This window comes from Ambystoma mexicanum, chromosome 9, assembly GCF_040938575.1.
Source record: "Ambystoma mexicanum isolate Mex_15411 chromosome 9, UKY_AmexF1_1, whole genome shotgun sequence".
NCBI classification, from domain to species: domain Eukaryota; kingdom Metazoa; phylum Chordata; class Amphibia; order Caudata; family Ambystomatidae; genus Ambystoma; species Ambystoma mexicanum.
In genome coordinates this window covers 658,833,876-658,850,914 of record NC_090931.1, presented here as the reverse complement: position 1 = coordinate 658,850,914, position 17,039 = coordinate 658,833,876, and the positions used below count along the sequence as shown (strand labels likewise).

The 17,039-nt window shown below is 46.2% G+C and overlaps 1 protein-coding gene across 1 annotated transcript in view; it reads right to left on the bottom strand.

Moving 5' to 3' along the window:
• AOX1 (aldehyde oxidase 1) overlaps positions 1 to 17,039 on the bottom strand; it is a 738,465-nt gene that overhangs the window by 357,384 nt on the left and 364,042 nt on the right. Inside the window, exon 20 of the mRNA XM_069615435.1 lies at positions 10,164 to 10,260. Within this exon, the coding sequence (XP_069471536.1) occupies positions 10,164 to 10,260 (97 nt within the window). The remainder of the gene's footprint in view (positions 1 to 10,163; positions 10,261 to 17,039) is intronic.

Genomic DNA, 17,039 nt, shown 5'->3' with positions numbered 1-17,039 from the left:
CCAGTTTTCTCACCTAACATCACCACTTCAACTTCACGTAACTGCTGTTTATTAAAAATATGCAAAATGATGTGAGCCCACGAGCCAGTGCTGATGTACTATTTCACTCTGGACATGACAACTTGAGATCTCTGCAGTCTACCCTATGTTGTACCACTTTCAGGCTTACACACAACCCAGAAGAGCCGGTGTGATAGTCACCTGCTTGTAGTCATTGCTAGACACATCGCCCATCGTACACCCTCCTGAACTTTAAACTGTCCCGTTTCCCTTTATCAACAGGAAGCGGTAACTTCATTCACAATCCGCCTCTAAACGGACAAGGCTGGGAACTTTAAGAACATCACATTAGTGGTGTGTGCAGTATAAAAGACAAGTAACATGCAAGCATCTTGGTACAATGCGAAATGTGCATAACATTTGTTAATAATTAGAGGTGTTATAAGCCCTTGTAACAGATGTCCAGTTAAAGCTTCCTGCTCGAATCTGAGCTGAGAATGTTCACCTTTGTTACTTAAGCAATAAGCCCGAGCCAGTGGGCGGGACCTAGTTACAGGCTGGGTGAAAGCAACACAGAGGGACGCAGCCGTGACCAGTGCTTTGTCGGGCTGGTAAGGCCCCAGAGAGGGCCAATCAGATCGTCTGTAACAATCTGATTGCCTCTCGCCAGATACTATTGTTTTTAGCAGCAGGCCATTTCAGAAGTGCCCCCCCCCCCCCGACTTTCCTCCATAGCTAAGGGCCCGGTGAATGAAAGAGCTCTGAACATTGAGGTGCAGCTCCTCTATCCCCTTGTGCATCGTACAATAAACATCGAGCATCCTGCCATACATAAAGTGAACTGACCAAACAGGAGGTGTCTGTACTCCCGTGGCCGGTTTCCATTTACACCAGGGGAGGACCCTGAAATTGACGTGAGCGTGTTATTTCATCTTATGTTGCACAGTGGCCCGGTAGTGGTACTGCAGCGTCTGCTGCTCCCTGTGAGATCTACCTGCACACGGTGGGCAGCAGCCCCTGACACTCCCGACATCCTCTGATTGCAGTGTGGCAACCTGGGCCCTGGTGGGAAGAGAGCTGGCCTTGCCCTTGAGGTAACAGCCTATCTAAACCACTGGTCCTCTGTGGTGTTTTAAAAAATAATTGAAAATGAAAATGCATTTTAGTTTTTACGGATTAAGCGCTATATCACCAAATGCTCCTTGCATTATTCCAGAACGCCAAGTGATGTGAGCCTAGGGCAGGCGTCGCCGCAGCCAAATGTGCTTCTATCTATTTTATTGCGGCATTTTCTGTAGCTGATCCTGAATTGCGAAAGTTTCGATAATGCACTGCGACTTATTCGAGTGCATGGAATAGTAATTAATAGTAGTCATGGCTGCAACGACTGTTGGGTTAATAGCGGAGCGCTCTCATTGCTTACAGCCTGCCAGGGTAACAGTAACACGTAGCGCGACGAAAAGGAAAGGCGCAGCTTGCACTTTGAATTATGAATCCGCCGGTCCACATATTTATTTATTTATTTACTTATTTACTTACTTATTGTGACATTTGTATCTGGAACATAACCCAGAGGCATTGAGGTGCTTTTTTCTTAAGAATTCGGTTACAGTAGGGGCTTGCATGTTACAGACGTTACACAATTGAGTCGCACGGGTAACAGATTACAGAATACCGCGTTATCTTGCGTAGTTTACAGCTCACTTGTACGGTAATACGTTACAGACATAACATGAATCAAAGAGCATAGCTAGTAGATTTAGAGTGAGTACAGACAGGATTGCATGAGTAGCATCTATAAGCTCCCTGTGATACAATAAACCATGAGTTAAGTTAGGTTCTTGGGTGAAGAGCCAGTTTTTGAGGCATAGGATAGGCAACATTCAATAAGACGTGGGTCATTTTCATTTAGTAAGCTCCAACTGTTTCTGCTGGATGTCTTATCAGGAACATGATATGAATATGTATGTCTACAGAATAAAGACCATCTAAACCATGGCACAGATGAATGGGGACTGATAAAAGTCCAAAATACAAGGAGAAGCCGTAGGAGTAAGCGCTTGCCTCTACACTATATAGTGCAGCATGCAACATGCCATTGATGTGACACGTGTAGCATGTAGTATGCACTCATTTGAGGCATAATTGTTTATGGCCCTCATTACGACCTTGGCGGAGAACCATGGTGCTATTAGCACCATGGTCCATGGCGCTAAGTTGCCAACTCCGCCATGGTGGTTGGCGGACTTACCGCCCCATTCCGACCTTGGCGGGGCGGTAAGTCCCCAATCCCCATTTACCCTTCCCCATTCCCATTTTTGCCCCATAGGGCATAATGGGAGTGGGGAAGGCGTTAATTACGCCACCGTAAATTACGGTGGCGTAATTAACAACAAGGTCCCTTAGCGCCATGGATTTTAACACCTGCTAAAAGCAGGTGTTAAATCCGCCATGGCGCTAAGGGAACTCGTACTCAGGCGGTAAGGGTCGGCGATGTTTACGCCGGCGTAAACCCCTTACCGCCTGGGTCGTAATGAGGGCCAATATCTTTTACGGGTACTAATAAGAAGACATCACTCTCCCACATCTACCTCATGTGCTTAACTAATAATAAAAGCGTTGAGGTGCATGGACCAATCGGATAATATTTTTGGTTGTTCCTTTTTGCTGCGCGGTATGAAAGAACAGCAATAAAAAAACAGCAAGGAATTAATGCTGTTGTCTTGTGTTTGTAATGCAGGTTGCAACGTTACCGCCAGGAACAATGAAAGTGTCTAAACACAGACACATGAGAAGTTCTTAGACGAATGAACACTGAGTTATAGTGTTTGAATTGTCTGGTTGGCAATCTCTGTTTCAACCGGGGCCTCCTGTATCAGGTCACCTCAACGCGCGCCTCGCTGCTGAGACGGAGCTCCGCTCTCAACGTCGTTATTCAACTGCCTTTGCACATTCACTAACTCCTTCCGGTTCCCGTGTCACTTCCCTCCACACTCTTGTCCCACCCTCCCAAACATGACTACAATTGCCGACAGTACATGAATCACATACATTTTGTCTCGCTACTGACGAGAGACAAGAAGATAGCAGCCAAGACCAAATCCGCATTTTGTTGGTGAGGTCTGGCATGCCAGAGGTCTGGGGGCTACTACGAGCTCACCCGTTCAGCTCCCAAGGGCCCAACAAGCCTGCCCCCAGAACAAATGGCGGACTCAGCCAAGGGCAAGTTCGAACTGTTCTTTATTACAAAAGCCAACAGGGATCGTACAAGACATTCAAAAATCTCGGCAGTCACCATTCCCAAACTCATGTCAACCTGTTTTGATACAGAATTGCGCCACGATCTGGGCCCTCCCCAAAAAACCTATCACACGTACTCATTGGGTGCTCGGAGTTGTAGAGATTATAGATTGCCCTTATACATCCTACTCAATTGGTCATTCCATGTCAGGTGGCTGGTCTGCCCCTCCCCCATGAAATTATCTATTACATTATTGCAGGGTCACAGGATTATGATTGGCCCTTGCCCCCTGCCATCCACCCCTGGATTTCTGCCCCTTGATTGGCTGGAACTGGTCTCCCCAGGCCTTGGGCCCAGTTTGATTCTCAGCGCTCTGTGCACCTCTTCAAGGTGACGAGAATGACTATGTGTACCTAGCGTATCTGTTAGCCACACCACATTTGCCTGTGAGAGTGCTCCCCATGTTGCAATGTTGTTAACTTGTTCATGTTTCACTTTATGTCTGCGGTGCTGAGAACTGCTCGTCTTCCCACCACAGGTGAATAACCATTATCTAGCTCGGCCGCATCACGTGGTTGGGGACCACAAAATCAAGCTCTTCTGGTCTGCAATTATGAGGATTTATTCTGTTTTTCTGCATATAGCCCCATGTCGTCTTAAGTTTGGAATGTGCTGCTTGTCTCTGACCTTGGCTGTGAGCCCTGGCCTTCCTGCTTTGTATAGCCTGGTTCTGTTTTTCCCTCGTCTCTCGTCCTGCAGTTTGAGGACTTATGTGATTTTCATTATACTTATACTATGATTTCTGCACACTTATCTCGAACTATATTTCCTATAGGTCATTATATTTGGTCCTGCAAGGCCCCTTATATGATCCTGTAGTTCCATAGGGTTAGTTGCCATAAGCATCTACAAGCTTGCTCTGCATCTCTTCGTTGCCTTGCATCAGCGTTTCTGCATTTGGCTAATGAGAAAAATAATAAAAGCTTTTGAGAGTATGTATAGGGATCCGTCCTCTATCTACAGAACTGTGTAAGCAAGTTCTTCATGTACATGAGTGTGTGTTTGTGTAAAGTTGTGCATGGTTGCGAGTGTACTTCATGACTAACGCGGCTATGTCATGGTGTCACTGACGTCAGCACAGTGGTTTCTCAGCATTTAGTCAACGTCATCCATCATGGCATTTGGGTTTATGGCCACTGTTGAAGCACCTGTACCCATGAAGACATTCACTGGATGAGGTTTGAATGGCCGTCTGAGAGAGTACTTCTCTGCATACGTGTCAGTCACTGGTGCTCCTGGGGGTTATCGGAATAATGAGTGGCTTTGCGCATTCTTGACTCGTCGGGCTGTAATGGGGACGAGGGGAGCATTCCTGGGACCTTCTCTTCAGTTGGAATTATAAATCACCCTCTGGAAAAGTCAATTGCTTTAGTCGATGGATCCTACCAGCAGATCCACATCAGTCTGACTAAACATCAGACTTTGCCCGCATTGGAGAATCTACAGTTACGAGTCATGTTCACCACCTCAGTCCGAATCCGGAGAAATAAGAAGAGAAACTGCGTGATCAGGAATCAGTGCCTACTTGCCAAACCGTCCTCATTGCGTTATGATCTCCAGCCCTTGAAGGCCAACTAGCATCCGTCCTCTGGCACTTGTTAGAGAATTACAGTTACCTGGCACTTGTGGAGGCTGGTAGTGTCTTCCCAGGAGCGCAAGAGGAAAACGTCATCTGGCACTTGTGGAGATCGTCTCTCAACTGGTGCCTGTGAGTAAAAGTTCTCTGGCAGCTGTGGAGAGATTATAGTTGCCTCTCTCTACAGGTGCCAAAGATATAGCAGTCCTCTGGCACTTATGGAGAGAAGATAGTAGCCATTATGAACACAAGCCAGAGAGTAAAAGTTCTCTGGCAGTCGTGGTGACATTATAGTACCCTCTCTCTACAAGCGCAATAGATTAATAGTCCTCTTAATGAAATGAGGTAGGTTTGGCATGTGAGCACTAATTCCGCTCAATTATTCTTATTTCTTGTATTATCCAACAATTTTAAACATTTGGCTGCCTACATACACCTGTGTGTCAGGAGTGCCATCGACAAAAATGTTTTCATCATCATACTGTACTTTATTCAGCAATAAGCCATAAAATTGAGCAATAGTAAACATTTTTTAATGGACTCAATAAAACAGACAATAGGAAAGAACATGTTAAAACAGGTAAGACCTTGTCAATCAGAGGTAAACAAAGAAATGGAGGAAAAATGTCATCCTACGAAATAGTAACATAAGCATCTCCACATTCATTAAAAACGGAGTTTTCTATTACTCATCAAAAAGTGAGATAAGAGGTTCCATGTGTTAATATCCCCGCAAAAATATTGCCATACAAAAATATCGCCATGATTTTGCAGTGATATTAAGGCATGGAACATGGGGGGACTACCCTTGCAACCCCTGCATTATTTTAAAGGTAGCGGGGGACACCCCCACAACCCCTACTCCCAAAACCCCCAGATATTATCCCCAATAAAAATATTGCCTATGGCCATTCCTGACACCATATATACGGCGATATTTTTGTTGGGGATACGTGATACCAGATAAGAATCTATTAAGATAAGAATTGGAGGATAGAATTTATTAGAGATCCTGATTACTCGATTTGTTTCTTATGATCCATGCCCGAAATACCTATGTTGCCACTGCGAGCACAAATGTTAGACGCGACTACTGCTGCGTTGGCATTGCGAATACTAGCTGCATTTAACCTCGGTTTTAGGTATTGTATTGGCAGAGCAATAAGAAATGAACTTTGGTTTCACTAGTGCCAATACAGTATGGGCAGGAATGTTAACGCAAGACCGCATTTGAAAGTACGAACGAGCAGAGGTAAGATGTCCGATCTTAGTTTAAAAAAAAGGTGTATGCGCAGCTTTTGGTTTAACAAAGTCCATGTAGGTTTCATAACCATAGGATAGTTTGCAGTCCCAATAGGAAACATTGGTTGAATTATTAAGACTCCGGGTAATAATATCCTCAAGTGCATCAGAGGAGGTCCAGTGGTTTTCGAAGCATAAGTTAGACAGTCGTAGTTTAATATGGGCACACCATGGCATGCTACGCCGACCTTCTTGTCTCAAGACATCAGAGAGGGTATCTCTATATTTCTCGAGGAAAGGTGAACTCCATCGATGGACCCTATACAGGATTTGTTTTGTCGCAATTTCATGACCAATATAATTCAAGCCCAATTCTTTGTGGAGTTGAATTGTGGGTGTGTTTTTAGGCAATCCCAGAAGGTTCTTGATGAAGCAGTTCTCTGTAACCTCTAATTAGCAGGGTAATTGGCCAAGACCTCAGCACCAAAGAGTGCAGCTTGACGTGCCTGAAGTTTATAGATGTTAAGAGGAGGTTTAATGGTCCCACCAGCATCATCCCTCAGAAATGTTGCAGTGGCAATCTGCTCAAAATGGCTCAAAATGGCATCCGACTCATCCACTTGTCTATGCCATTTACCCTGGTCTACGAGTCTGATGCCTCGATAGTCAAAGCAACAACCCCGCTCAATTTGGCTTCCCCCAATTTTCTATTTCAGATTTGGACGTTTAGTCAACACTCGCTTAAAAAATATTATTTTTCCTTTTTCGTTTGTTGACAATCAGACCAGTGTTATCGCAAAATGGGGTAAAGATTTCCATTTGTCTTGTGAGCCCAGCAGGGGGTCAAAGAAATCAACACTGCGTCATCAGCAAAAAATAAGACTGGATATTTGTCCCTGCTGAGAGTGGGAGCATCTGTCGCCTCATGTAGTAGCTCCCCCATAGCACCATTAAAAGAAATCGGTGCGAGGGGGCACCCCTGTCTTATGCCTTTTCCCACTTTAAACCCTGGAGTGGCTGCCCCCCGCCCCCTCCCCCAGCCCCATCTAGCCACGGCCTCGTTGCTTGAGTAGAGCGACTCAATGGCATGAAGTAAGGGGTGTGGAACGTCAAGTCGGCCTCGTTGCTTGAGTAGAGCGACTCAATGGCATGAAGTAAGGGGTGTGGAACGTCAAGTCGGCCTCGTTGCTTGAGTAGAGCGACTCAATGGCATGAAGTAAGGGGTGTGGAACGTCAAGTCGGCCTCGTTGCTTGAGTAGAGCGACTCAATGGCATGAAGTAAGGGGTGTGGAACGTCAAGTCGGCCTCGTTGCTTGAGTAGAGCGACTCAATGGCATGAAGTAAGGGGTGTGGAACGTCAAGTCGGCCTCGTTGCTTGAGTAGAGCGACTCAATGGCATGAAGTAAGGGGTGTGGAACGTCAAGTCGGCCTCGTTGCTTGAGTAGAGCGACTCAATGGCATGAAGTAAGGGGTGTGGAACGTCAAGTTCGATAGCGCTACCCATAACTTATAGCGAGGGACCTCATCGAGCGATCTCTGGAGGTCGACGAAGGTCGCATAAAGACGCATCTCCCTCCGATGGACAACATTTTGGACCAATCCATTTTACCTAAATACCTGGTCAACAGCACTGGCACCAGTTTGGAAGCCTGCTTGGAGGGATCATTGTGCGCCCCATTATTTCGCCTTCGAAAATAGCAAAATCGAAAATAGAGAAGTGCAGCGATCACATAGATCACACTCTCCCGCATTTTATGGACCCCATCTCGCCTACCCATTTATACTTCCGGTGGCTTTCACTTACCTTCATTCCGGCGCCTTCCGTCGCCGGTCGTCATGTGTCGAGAGTTCCCTTTCCCTAATGTGCCCCGGAAATTCTAACGATGCGTCTTTCTTTGTTTTTCCAAAACTTTATTCTCCCCCCGTATTGCATGTAGCATAGCTCTCAACCATTTGTGTTGTAAAGGCGGGTGAAAACACCCGATTTTATTTTTGGCGGGTGAGAGGCCCATTGAAATGAATGGGCGTGCAGGAGGCTTGGCGGGTGAGTCAGCTGTTTACAAGGCGGGTGACACCCGCCAAAAGCGTGTGAGTTGAGAGCTATGATGTAGTGGAAGCGGGGGACACGCCTGCAACCCCGATCCCATTCCATTCAAAGGGATGGGGGACACCTCCGCAACCACCGCTCCCCTTGTTCGGTATTTTCGTATTGGTTATTTTTGTAACAGCTGAATGCTCAGTAAAAGTGCATTGGCCATTTTATTTTCTAAATGTACACGGAATACCCTTGGGGGTGGCCAATTTGGTTTGTTCTATCCATCCAATTACTCAGTTTTGTAAGTAAATCCCTGCTGCTCATGGGGAGGGGATTGAGGCTAAACAAATATTGCCACCTGTTCCCAGTATAAATATATATACACGTCCTAAAACCAAAATAGGTCCTCTTTATTAGGGCGTATATACATCTGGAGGGCAATCAAATGTTTAATTTTCACAGCAGCCGCACCTTCCACTATCCCCAGAAACAGCTGAGGTGGGGGGCTGTCATATAGGGTAAGTAGGGGGAATCGTCTGAACAGGGCAGTAGTCCTTGGGTTGTGCAACAGACTCTTCCAAAGCCATAACGACCTTTCATCATGAATTGTATCACTGCAGGAAATCCAGCAAGTTCCATTCAATGCAATCTCAGAACATTTTGAGTTTTGGCTATTAGGTGGCGCTTGCACCACCTATAAGGTAAAACTATTGCATTAGAGTACAGATAGGGAGAACTGGCATCTGAGGAGGGCCACACAGCTTGTAGGTGTTGTTTCATTATTTGCCCACCCACTGCTAATCCACATGGCCAGTCGCAAACAGTTCCGGCCCCTCCCCGCCCAAAATACCTCCTCATGGGAACTCTTTGAGCTCGGTTTAATCAAGCCTTACCATCGAACTTTGCATTCAAAGTGCCTGCCCAGTGTTTTTCAAACCAGTCTTCTGAGAGTTAAGGACTTAATTGGAGCTGTAAACCTGCTACTGGTGTAATAAAAATGTCTATACCAGGTCTGCCTCCAGCCACTCGAATTATAAGCACTATGCGTATCCTTCAATGAAGTCCTGTTAAAAACAAGCATTGGCAAAGCCAACAGTTTGGGCTTGTGTATAAAAGTGTTCGGCATTTGCCAGGCACTGCTATTAGATCCCTATGTACTCGCACCATTTTGCACCTGCTAACATGAATGACCAGTTAATACCAATACAGCAGTGCCTGGCACGTGCCTTTCTCATGCCTACAAAAACTGTTGGCATTGCCAATGCTTGTTTGTTTTGGTAGACATCCTAGGGAAGTTAATCCAGAGTACTGCTTGGCAGTAGATCCTGAGCCCAAATCGCACCTGTTTTAAGCGAAGATAGTGAAATAAACCCCCTCCTTCATTTCATGCAGCCCATGAGGCTCATTATGAGTCTAGAGGTATTGCAAAACACGGGGGTGGGGTAGGTTTTGCAAAAACAGGCAGTGTTTACTGGTCATCCTTTTTATGAGCTTCAGGTCAACTCAAGCGGTATTTTGAAAATACTTCACGCGGTAATTACCACAGGATCCGATGGATCAATACATTCAGCAATTAGACAGTATTACCCCATCATTTTACCTCGGCCCAAAAGGTGGAGGTAAAATGATCAATTTGCACTGCACTTCAGAAAGCATGTTGTCCTGCAAGAGGTGGGGCGTACTAGCTCATCCTTTTCACATGCGTGACAAAAAGATGCATGTCTGACGCTCACGCTCTTTTCCAATCTGTGAACAGGCATGTGCAACACACAGGAGGGTCAGTCTAGACCCATCAGTGCGTTTTTCCTCCACGGAAGGGCAGCAATCTGAACCACTGGGCCCCCACTTCCCTTCCCTTTTCATCCCTTTTAGTGGACATTACCGAAGTGGTATTCCTGGTACAGATACTGCAAAAGCCACAAGGATACCCCCCCACCCTGCTCCCATGTGAATCCTGGATCCCCAGATCCACCCCGGGATCTCCTCCTGCTGGTGCACCACACACTAACCTTCGATAACCTGGTCTGCTTCGCCAAATGCCTCCTTCACGTTGCCCTGCTCCAGCCACCTGTCCGGCTTGTAGAAGGACTTGTGCTTGATGGCGTCCTGTGGAGGCAGGAATCATGAAAGTAAATTACCAAAGGGCACAATGAGAGCCACGCATTCTGCAGCAGGTTCACACATGTACATGTATGCAGGCTGCTAACTAAAGCCGCAGCTGGCCCTTCCACAAAAACAGATGGGAAAGTCCATAACTTGGTGAGTCACATTTGACCTGTATCCAGTTGTAGCATGTTGAGTTTTGATCATCTAACTGAATGTGGCCAGGAGGACATGCAATTTTTTAAAAATAAAAACACACTTGAAACCAATAGACATGCAGACACCAATGGCCAGTTCCAAGATGCAACTGGAAATCACTCTGATTTTTCCATAGCAGTTCAGTAGCTATCTGAAAACCCAAAGGCTTGCAACTGGATCCAGTAGAAGCTCTTTTGACCTGATTAGAAGGAATTTCCACCTGGGTGTCAGCCCAAGGACGGAAAAAAGAAGTTACTCCATCTTTCTAGAGGACATTTAGACAAGGGACTGTGAGTAAAGGACTAAGATAACCGCAAAAGACCCTATATATGAACACCGAATGACAAATAGATATTTGAAAACGGTGACTAATGGTGCAAAATGGAGCAAGACAATGGTGCAAATTAACAAACACCTTCTGTACTGGAGAGGCAAAACAATGATCACAAATATATTAGAATTACACCTTATCCAGAAAGGTTCCAATCGTAGGGATATGCAATTTTGAACAAAATCAAACATGTGCTTTATTTAATGAATCCCACTGATAAATAATTTCATAGGAGTGTTATGGGTTTTCTTTTTTGGAACATCTGCCAGGGTAAATTCCATCAAATGGCTCTAGATAGGGCCTTTACAAAACATGAGTATTCTTTTGATGTGTTAATGGAGTGTTATTGCTTGTTATCATATACACGTACCACTTGCTCTGCTTCACTGGGGCTGAACATGATTCCCATCAAAGATCCATTTTTTAAAAAAAGTGAAAGGCATGGCCTAGGTGCATACAAAGTGCCTTTCCATGTGTGATAGCTGTGCTCAGTGGCCTCACTTCTGGGTGTCCATGGGAGAGAGTGTATTGTGCTCTGCCATCTCATTCCTATGGGTCCATAGAAAAGTGCAACACACCAACAAGGTCACGGGATCCCCTCGGTTGGCGTGTGCAGAGGGAAGCCGATCCTATTGCTTCAAAATGACATTATAAACATATCTTTATTTCAAACAATTCTGATACAACATTCAGTGAAAGAACCCTATATGTAAACACCAGGCCGGACCAAAAGTCTAAAGAGCTAGAGGAGGAGGCTCCAGCTTCCCATGTGTGGCTGCTAGCCAATGGCAGGCCTTCCCTCCAGCCCTAAGAGCCGAGGAGGCGGACTGGCCCTTCGGAAAGGCCATGGAAACCTGGCTCTTTGCCTAATTACAGCCCCCCCTACAAACGTACTCCGCCCTCAATCTCTCTCCCTTTTCCTCACAAGCTTTGTCTGCAACTGTGGTCATGACAGCGCCTAGATGCCCTCGGGCTTGGGCGCTTTACACTTGTGAAAATAAATAAACAAACAAATAAATGACAATTTCATCAGTCACGTGTTCTAAAACTACCCCTCAGACTCAAACACTCCTCATACCAACAACAATTCATAGTGCCTATACACACACTTGTGTGCAGGCGCCATACAAATGCCCAATGGAAAAAAAATGGTGCATCTGGTGAAAACATTAAACGAAAAAAATAAATAAGTAAATAAATTATAAAAACACTCTCCAAAATGTAGCCAGGTGTAACTGTAGACGCAGACTCTAGTGTGTGCATCAGTGCACTACATACCATGTCATGTTACTGTCCTTCTAGCAACCAAATTCTGAGCATTCATCATCGTTGTCTTTTTTAATTTCGTTTATTGTTTTCTCCAGATGTACTATGAATTGTTGTTGGTATGAGGAATGTGTGATTGAGTATGAGTGGTAGTTTTAGAATATATTTGTATTTGTATTTATTGGTTTACATAGCGCTTTACACCAAAGCGCTGCACAATTGAACAACTTGATACATAAAAAACATAAAACAATGTAACAGTAGAAGCAAATGACAGTAATAAATCAGTCAAGAAAACAGTAAGAAGAGTAATTAATCTGAAGGGAAGAGGGAGAGTAGCGCAGTGGGAGAGAGAGCGTGAGGTGGGGAGGAGAGGAAGGAGAGAAGGGGAAGGATGAGAGTGGGGTGGGCGTGGAGTGGAGGGAGATGAATGAGCGGGAGATAAAGGAAGGAGGGGGAGTAAGAAGGGGAAGAGGATTCAAGGCGGGGAATGGTGAAGGAGAGATTTAAGGGAGGTGCGGAATGAGGAGAAGGCAGGAATAGAGCGGATTGAGAGAGGTAGGGAGTTCCAGTGCAGGGGGGCTAGGAGTTGGAAGGAGCGGAAACGGGAGGGGCACAAAGGGACAGAGGTACAGTGAAAAGGAAGTGGTCAGCTGAACGAAGGGAGCGTGAAGGAATGTAGAAAGAGAGGAGGGAGGAGAGTTAAGGAGGAGCAATATCATGACTCTTGAAATTGTTTTCATGGTTGTTTACATAAAGAATTTTTTGCAGAATGATGTTGTATCAGAATTGTTTGAATAAAGGTATTTTTGTAATGTCATTTTGAAGCAATAGAATCGGTTTTCCTCTGCACATGTCAACCGAGATCCATTCCCCTTGTTGGTTTTTTGTATGTATGAGTCCGGGTTAGGGCTGGATCCGCAGCACTAATTTTATAGTGTTGTTATCCCGGGTGTCTCTCCGTTTGTGACTCCATAAAAAAGTGCAGAACATAATCTGACAGGTGTTTTTGTAGTGCACACGTTCACCACCAGAGAGCTTTATTGGTGCTATTGACGGATAACAGATGCTTAGTATTCCCCAACTCAATGGTTCTCCATTTTTATCGATCTCGGAAGCATGAAAGGGTGAATGTGCCTGCCTGGATTCAAATTTGTGGTCATGAGGTCAAACACAGGGCCCTGTAATGCATGCAGCAGTCCAAACACAGGCCCCTGTTATGCATTTATCAGTCCAAACACAGGCCCCTGTAATGCATGCATCAGTCCAAACACATGCCCCTGTAATGCATGCATCAGTCCAGACACAGGCCCCTGTTATGCATGCATCAGTCCAAACACAGACCCCTGTAATACATGCATCAGCCCAAACACATGATCCTGTAATGCATGTATCAGTCCAAACACATGCCCCTGTAATGTATGCATCAGTCCAAGCACAGACCCCCTGTAATACATGCATCAGTCCAAACACAGGCCCCTGTAATGCATGCATCAGTCCAAACACAGGCCCCTGTAATACATGCATCAGCCCAAACACAGGATCCTGTAATGCATGCATCAGTCCAAACACATGCCGCTGTAATGCATGCATCAGTCCAAACACAGGCCCCTGTAATGCATGCATCAGTCCAAACACAACAAACACAGGCCCCTGTAATGCATGACTCAGTCCAAACACAGGCCCCTGTAATGCATGCATCAGTCCAAACACAGGCCCCTGTAATGCATGCAGCAGTCCAAACACAGGCCCCTGTAATGCATGCATCAGTCCAAACACAGGCCCCTGTAATGCATGCAGCAGTCCAAACACAGGCCCCTGTAATGCATGCATCAGTCCAAACACAGGCCCCTGTAATACATGCATCAGCCCAAACACAGGCCCCTGTAATACATGCATCAGCCCAAACACAGGCCCCTGTAATGCATGACTCAGTCCAAACACAGGCCCCTGTAATGCATGCATCAGTCCAAACACAGGCCCCTGTAATGCATGCATCAGTCCAAACACAGGCCCCTGTAATACATGCATCAGCCCAAACACAGGATCCTGTAATGCATGTATCAGTCCAAACACATGCCCCTGTAATGTATGCATCAGTCCAAGCACAGACCCCCTGTAATACATGCATCAGTCCAAACACAGGCCCCTGTAATGCATGCATCAGTCCAAACACAGGCCCCTGTAATACATGCATCAGCCCAAACACAGGATCCTGTAATGCATGCATCAGTCCAAACACAGGCCCCTGTTATGCATTCATCAGTCCAAACACAGGCCCCTGTAATGCATGCATCAGTCCAGACACAGGCCCCTGTTATGCATGCATCAGTCCAAACACAGGCCCCTGTAATACATGCATCAGCCCAAACACATGATCCTGTAATGCATGTATCAGTCCAAACACATGCCCCTGTAATGTATGCATCAGTCCAAGCACAGACCCCCTGTAATACATGCATCAGTCCAAACACAGGCCCCTGTAATGCATACATCAGTCCAAACACAGGCCCCTGTAATACATGCATCAGCCCAAACACAGGATCCTGTAATGCATGCATCAGTCCAAACACAGGCCCCTGTTATGCATTCATCAGTCCAAACACATGCCCCTGTAATGCATGCATCAGTCCAGACACAGGCCCCTGTTATGCATGCATCAGTCCAAACACAGGCCCCTGTAATACATGCATCAGCCCAAACACATGATCCTGTAATGCATGTATCAGTCCAAACACATGCCGCTGTAACGTATGCATCAGTCCAAGCACAGACCCCCTGTAATACATGCATCAGTCCAAACACAGGCCCCTGTAATGCATGCATCAGTCCAAACACAGGCCCCTGTAATACATGCATCAGCCCAAACACAGGATCCTGTAATGCATGCATCAGTCCAAACACATGCCGCTGTAATGCATGCATCAGTCCAAACACAGGCCCCTGTAATGCATGCAGCAGTCCAAACACAACAAACACAGGCCCCTGTAATGCATGACTCAGTCCAAACACAGGCCCCTGTGATGCATGCATCAGTCCAAACACAGGCCCCTGTAATGCATGCAGCAGTCCAAACACAGGCCCCTGTAATGCATGCATCAGTCCAAACACAGGCCCCTGTAATGCATGCAGCAGTCCAAACACAGGCCCCTGTAATGCATGCATCAGTCCAAACACAGGCCCCTGTAATACATGCATCAGCCCAAACACAGGCCCCTGTAATACATGCATCAGCCCAAACACAGGCCCCTGTAATGCATGACTCAGTCCAAACACAGGCCCCTGTAATGCATGCATCAGTCCAAACACAGGCCCCTGTAATACATGCATCAGCCCAAACACAGGATCCTGTAATGCATGCATCAGTCCAAACACATGCCCCTTTAATGCATGCATCAGTCCAAGCACAGACCCCCTGTAATGCATGCATCAGTCCAAACACAGGCCCCTGTAAGGCATGCATCTGTCCAAACACAACAAACCCAGGCCCCTGTAATGCATGGATAGGTCCAAACACAGGTCCCTCTAATGCATGCATCAGTCCAAACACAGGCCCCTGTAATGCATGCATCACTCCAAACACAGGCCCCTGTAATGCATGGAGCAGTCCAAACACAACAAGCACAGGCCCCTGTAATGCATGCATCAGTCCAAACACAGGTCCCAGTAATACATGCATCGATCCAAAAACAGGCCTCTGTAATGCATGCATCAGTCCAAGCACAGGCTCCTGTAATGCATGCATCAGTCCAAGCACAGGCTCCTGTAATGCATGCATTAGTCCAAACACAGGCCCCTGTAATGCATGCATCAGTCCACTGAGCCACAGACCCGGCCACTCTACACTACTATATTTGTCATTCTACATCGCTACATTACGCTTTGTATCCAGACTCCAGGCATCTTGACCATTCTAATTCTGCTTATGTTTTATTGAGCTTTTAATTTTTGTTGCACTGTTTTTAACTTACCTGAGATCTGAGTGTTGTTCATTCTACCTTTTATTGACTAGTGCAGCTCCCCATAACATCCCAGTGTGATTTGAATCAGAAGCAGACTTGCTCCTCTGCACGCACCCGTGGGAACTTCATTTCCCAGCATCCCTTGTAGTCCTAACATTTGTATTTATTTATAAACTCGGCGCGAACGCGCCATGGCAGTCTGTGGCAGTCCGTGACGGACGTGACCGCAACTCCTCCTCACCTCGCTATCTCATCCGCTATGGGTCTCCAGGAAGTTCTTGCAGCCATTGCTACCACCCGCAATATCTTTACCGAAAATTCCCTCCTACCCTCAGACTCGTCCACTCTGAAAATAAGCTGTCTTAGTCCCACTCCCCTGCAGTGAATCATAACCTTGCACCCACCTGTACCTGTAAAGTCTTCCATTTCCCCGCCCGTTGAATCTGCTAAACAGTCGCCCATTTCTCCTTCTGTCATACCATTGCTTCCGACTCATGTGCCTACAGATCCTCCTACTAATTGCTCTGCAGCCAACTACACACCTCCAATCAGCACACTTCGCTGCCTCTTACTAAACACCCGGTCCCTTATCAAACATGCCGTGGAAGTTAACCATTACATTTCTGATAACGACCTTGACCTCTGCGTGCTGACAGAAACTTGGGCATCCAGTTTGGCCGGCCCTTCCCTTAACGTAGCTATTCCAGAAAGTACACCCTATCCCGCCACGACCGCACTACGGGGAGAGGCGGTGGGGTCACTTTCATTCTCAAGGACTCGCTTTCGACCTGGGTAGTCCAAAACCCTGACTTTGAATGGGTTGAATCTCTGCATATAAAAATTGGAATGAATGCCGAATCTACGGTGAACTTTCTTCTTGTATATCGACCGCCCTTGCTCTCACACAACTTCATCGCTGCCCTCGCTAACTACTTGCTATTACTTCTAAAACCCAAAACCCAGTTCATTCTTCTCGGATACCTTAACTATTGGTTAGGTCATAGCGATGACCTGCTGGCTGCCGA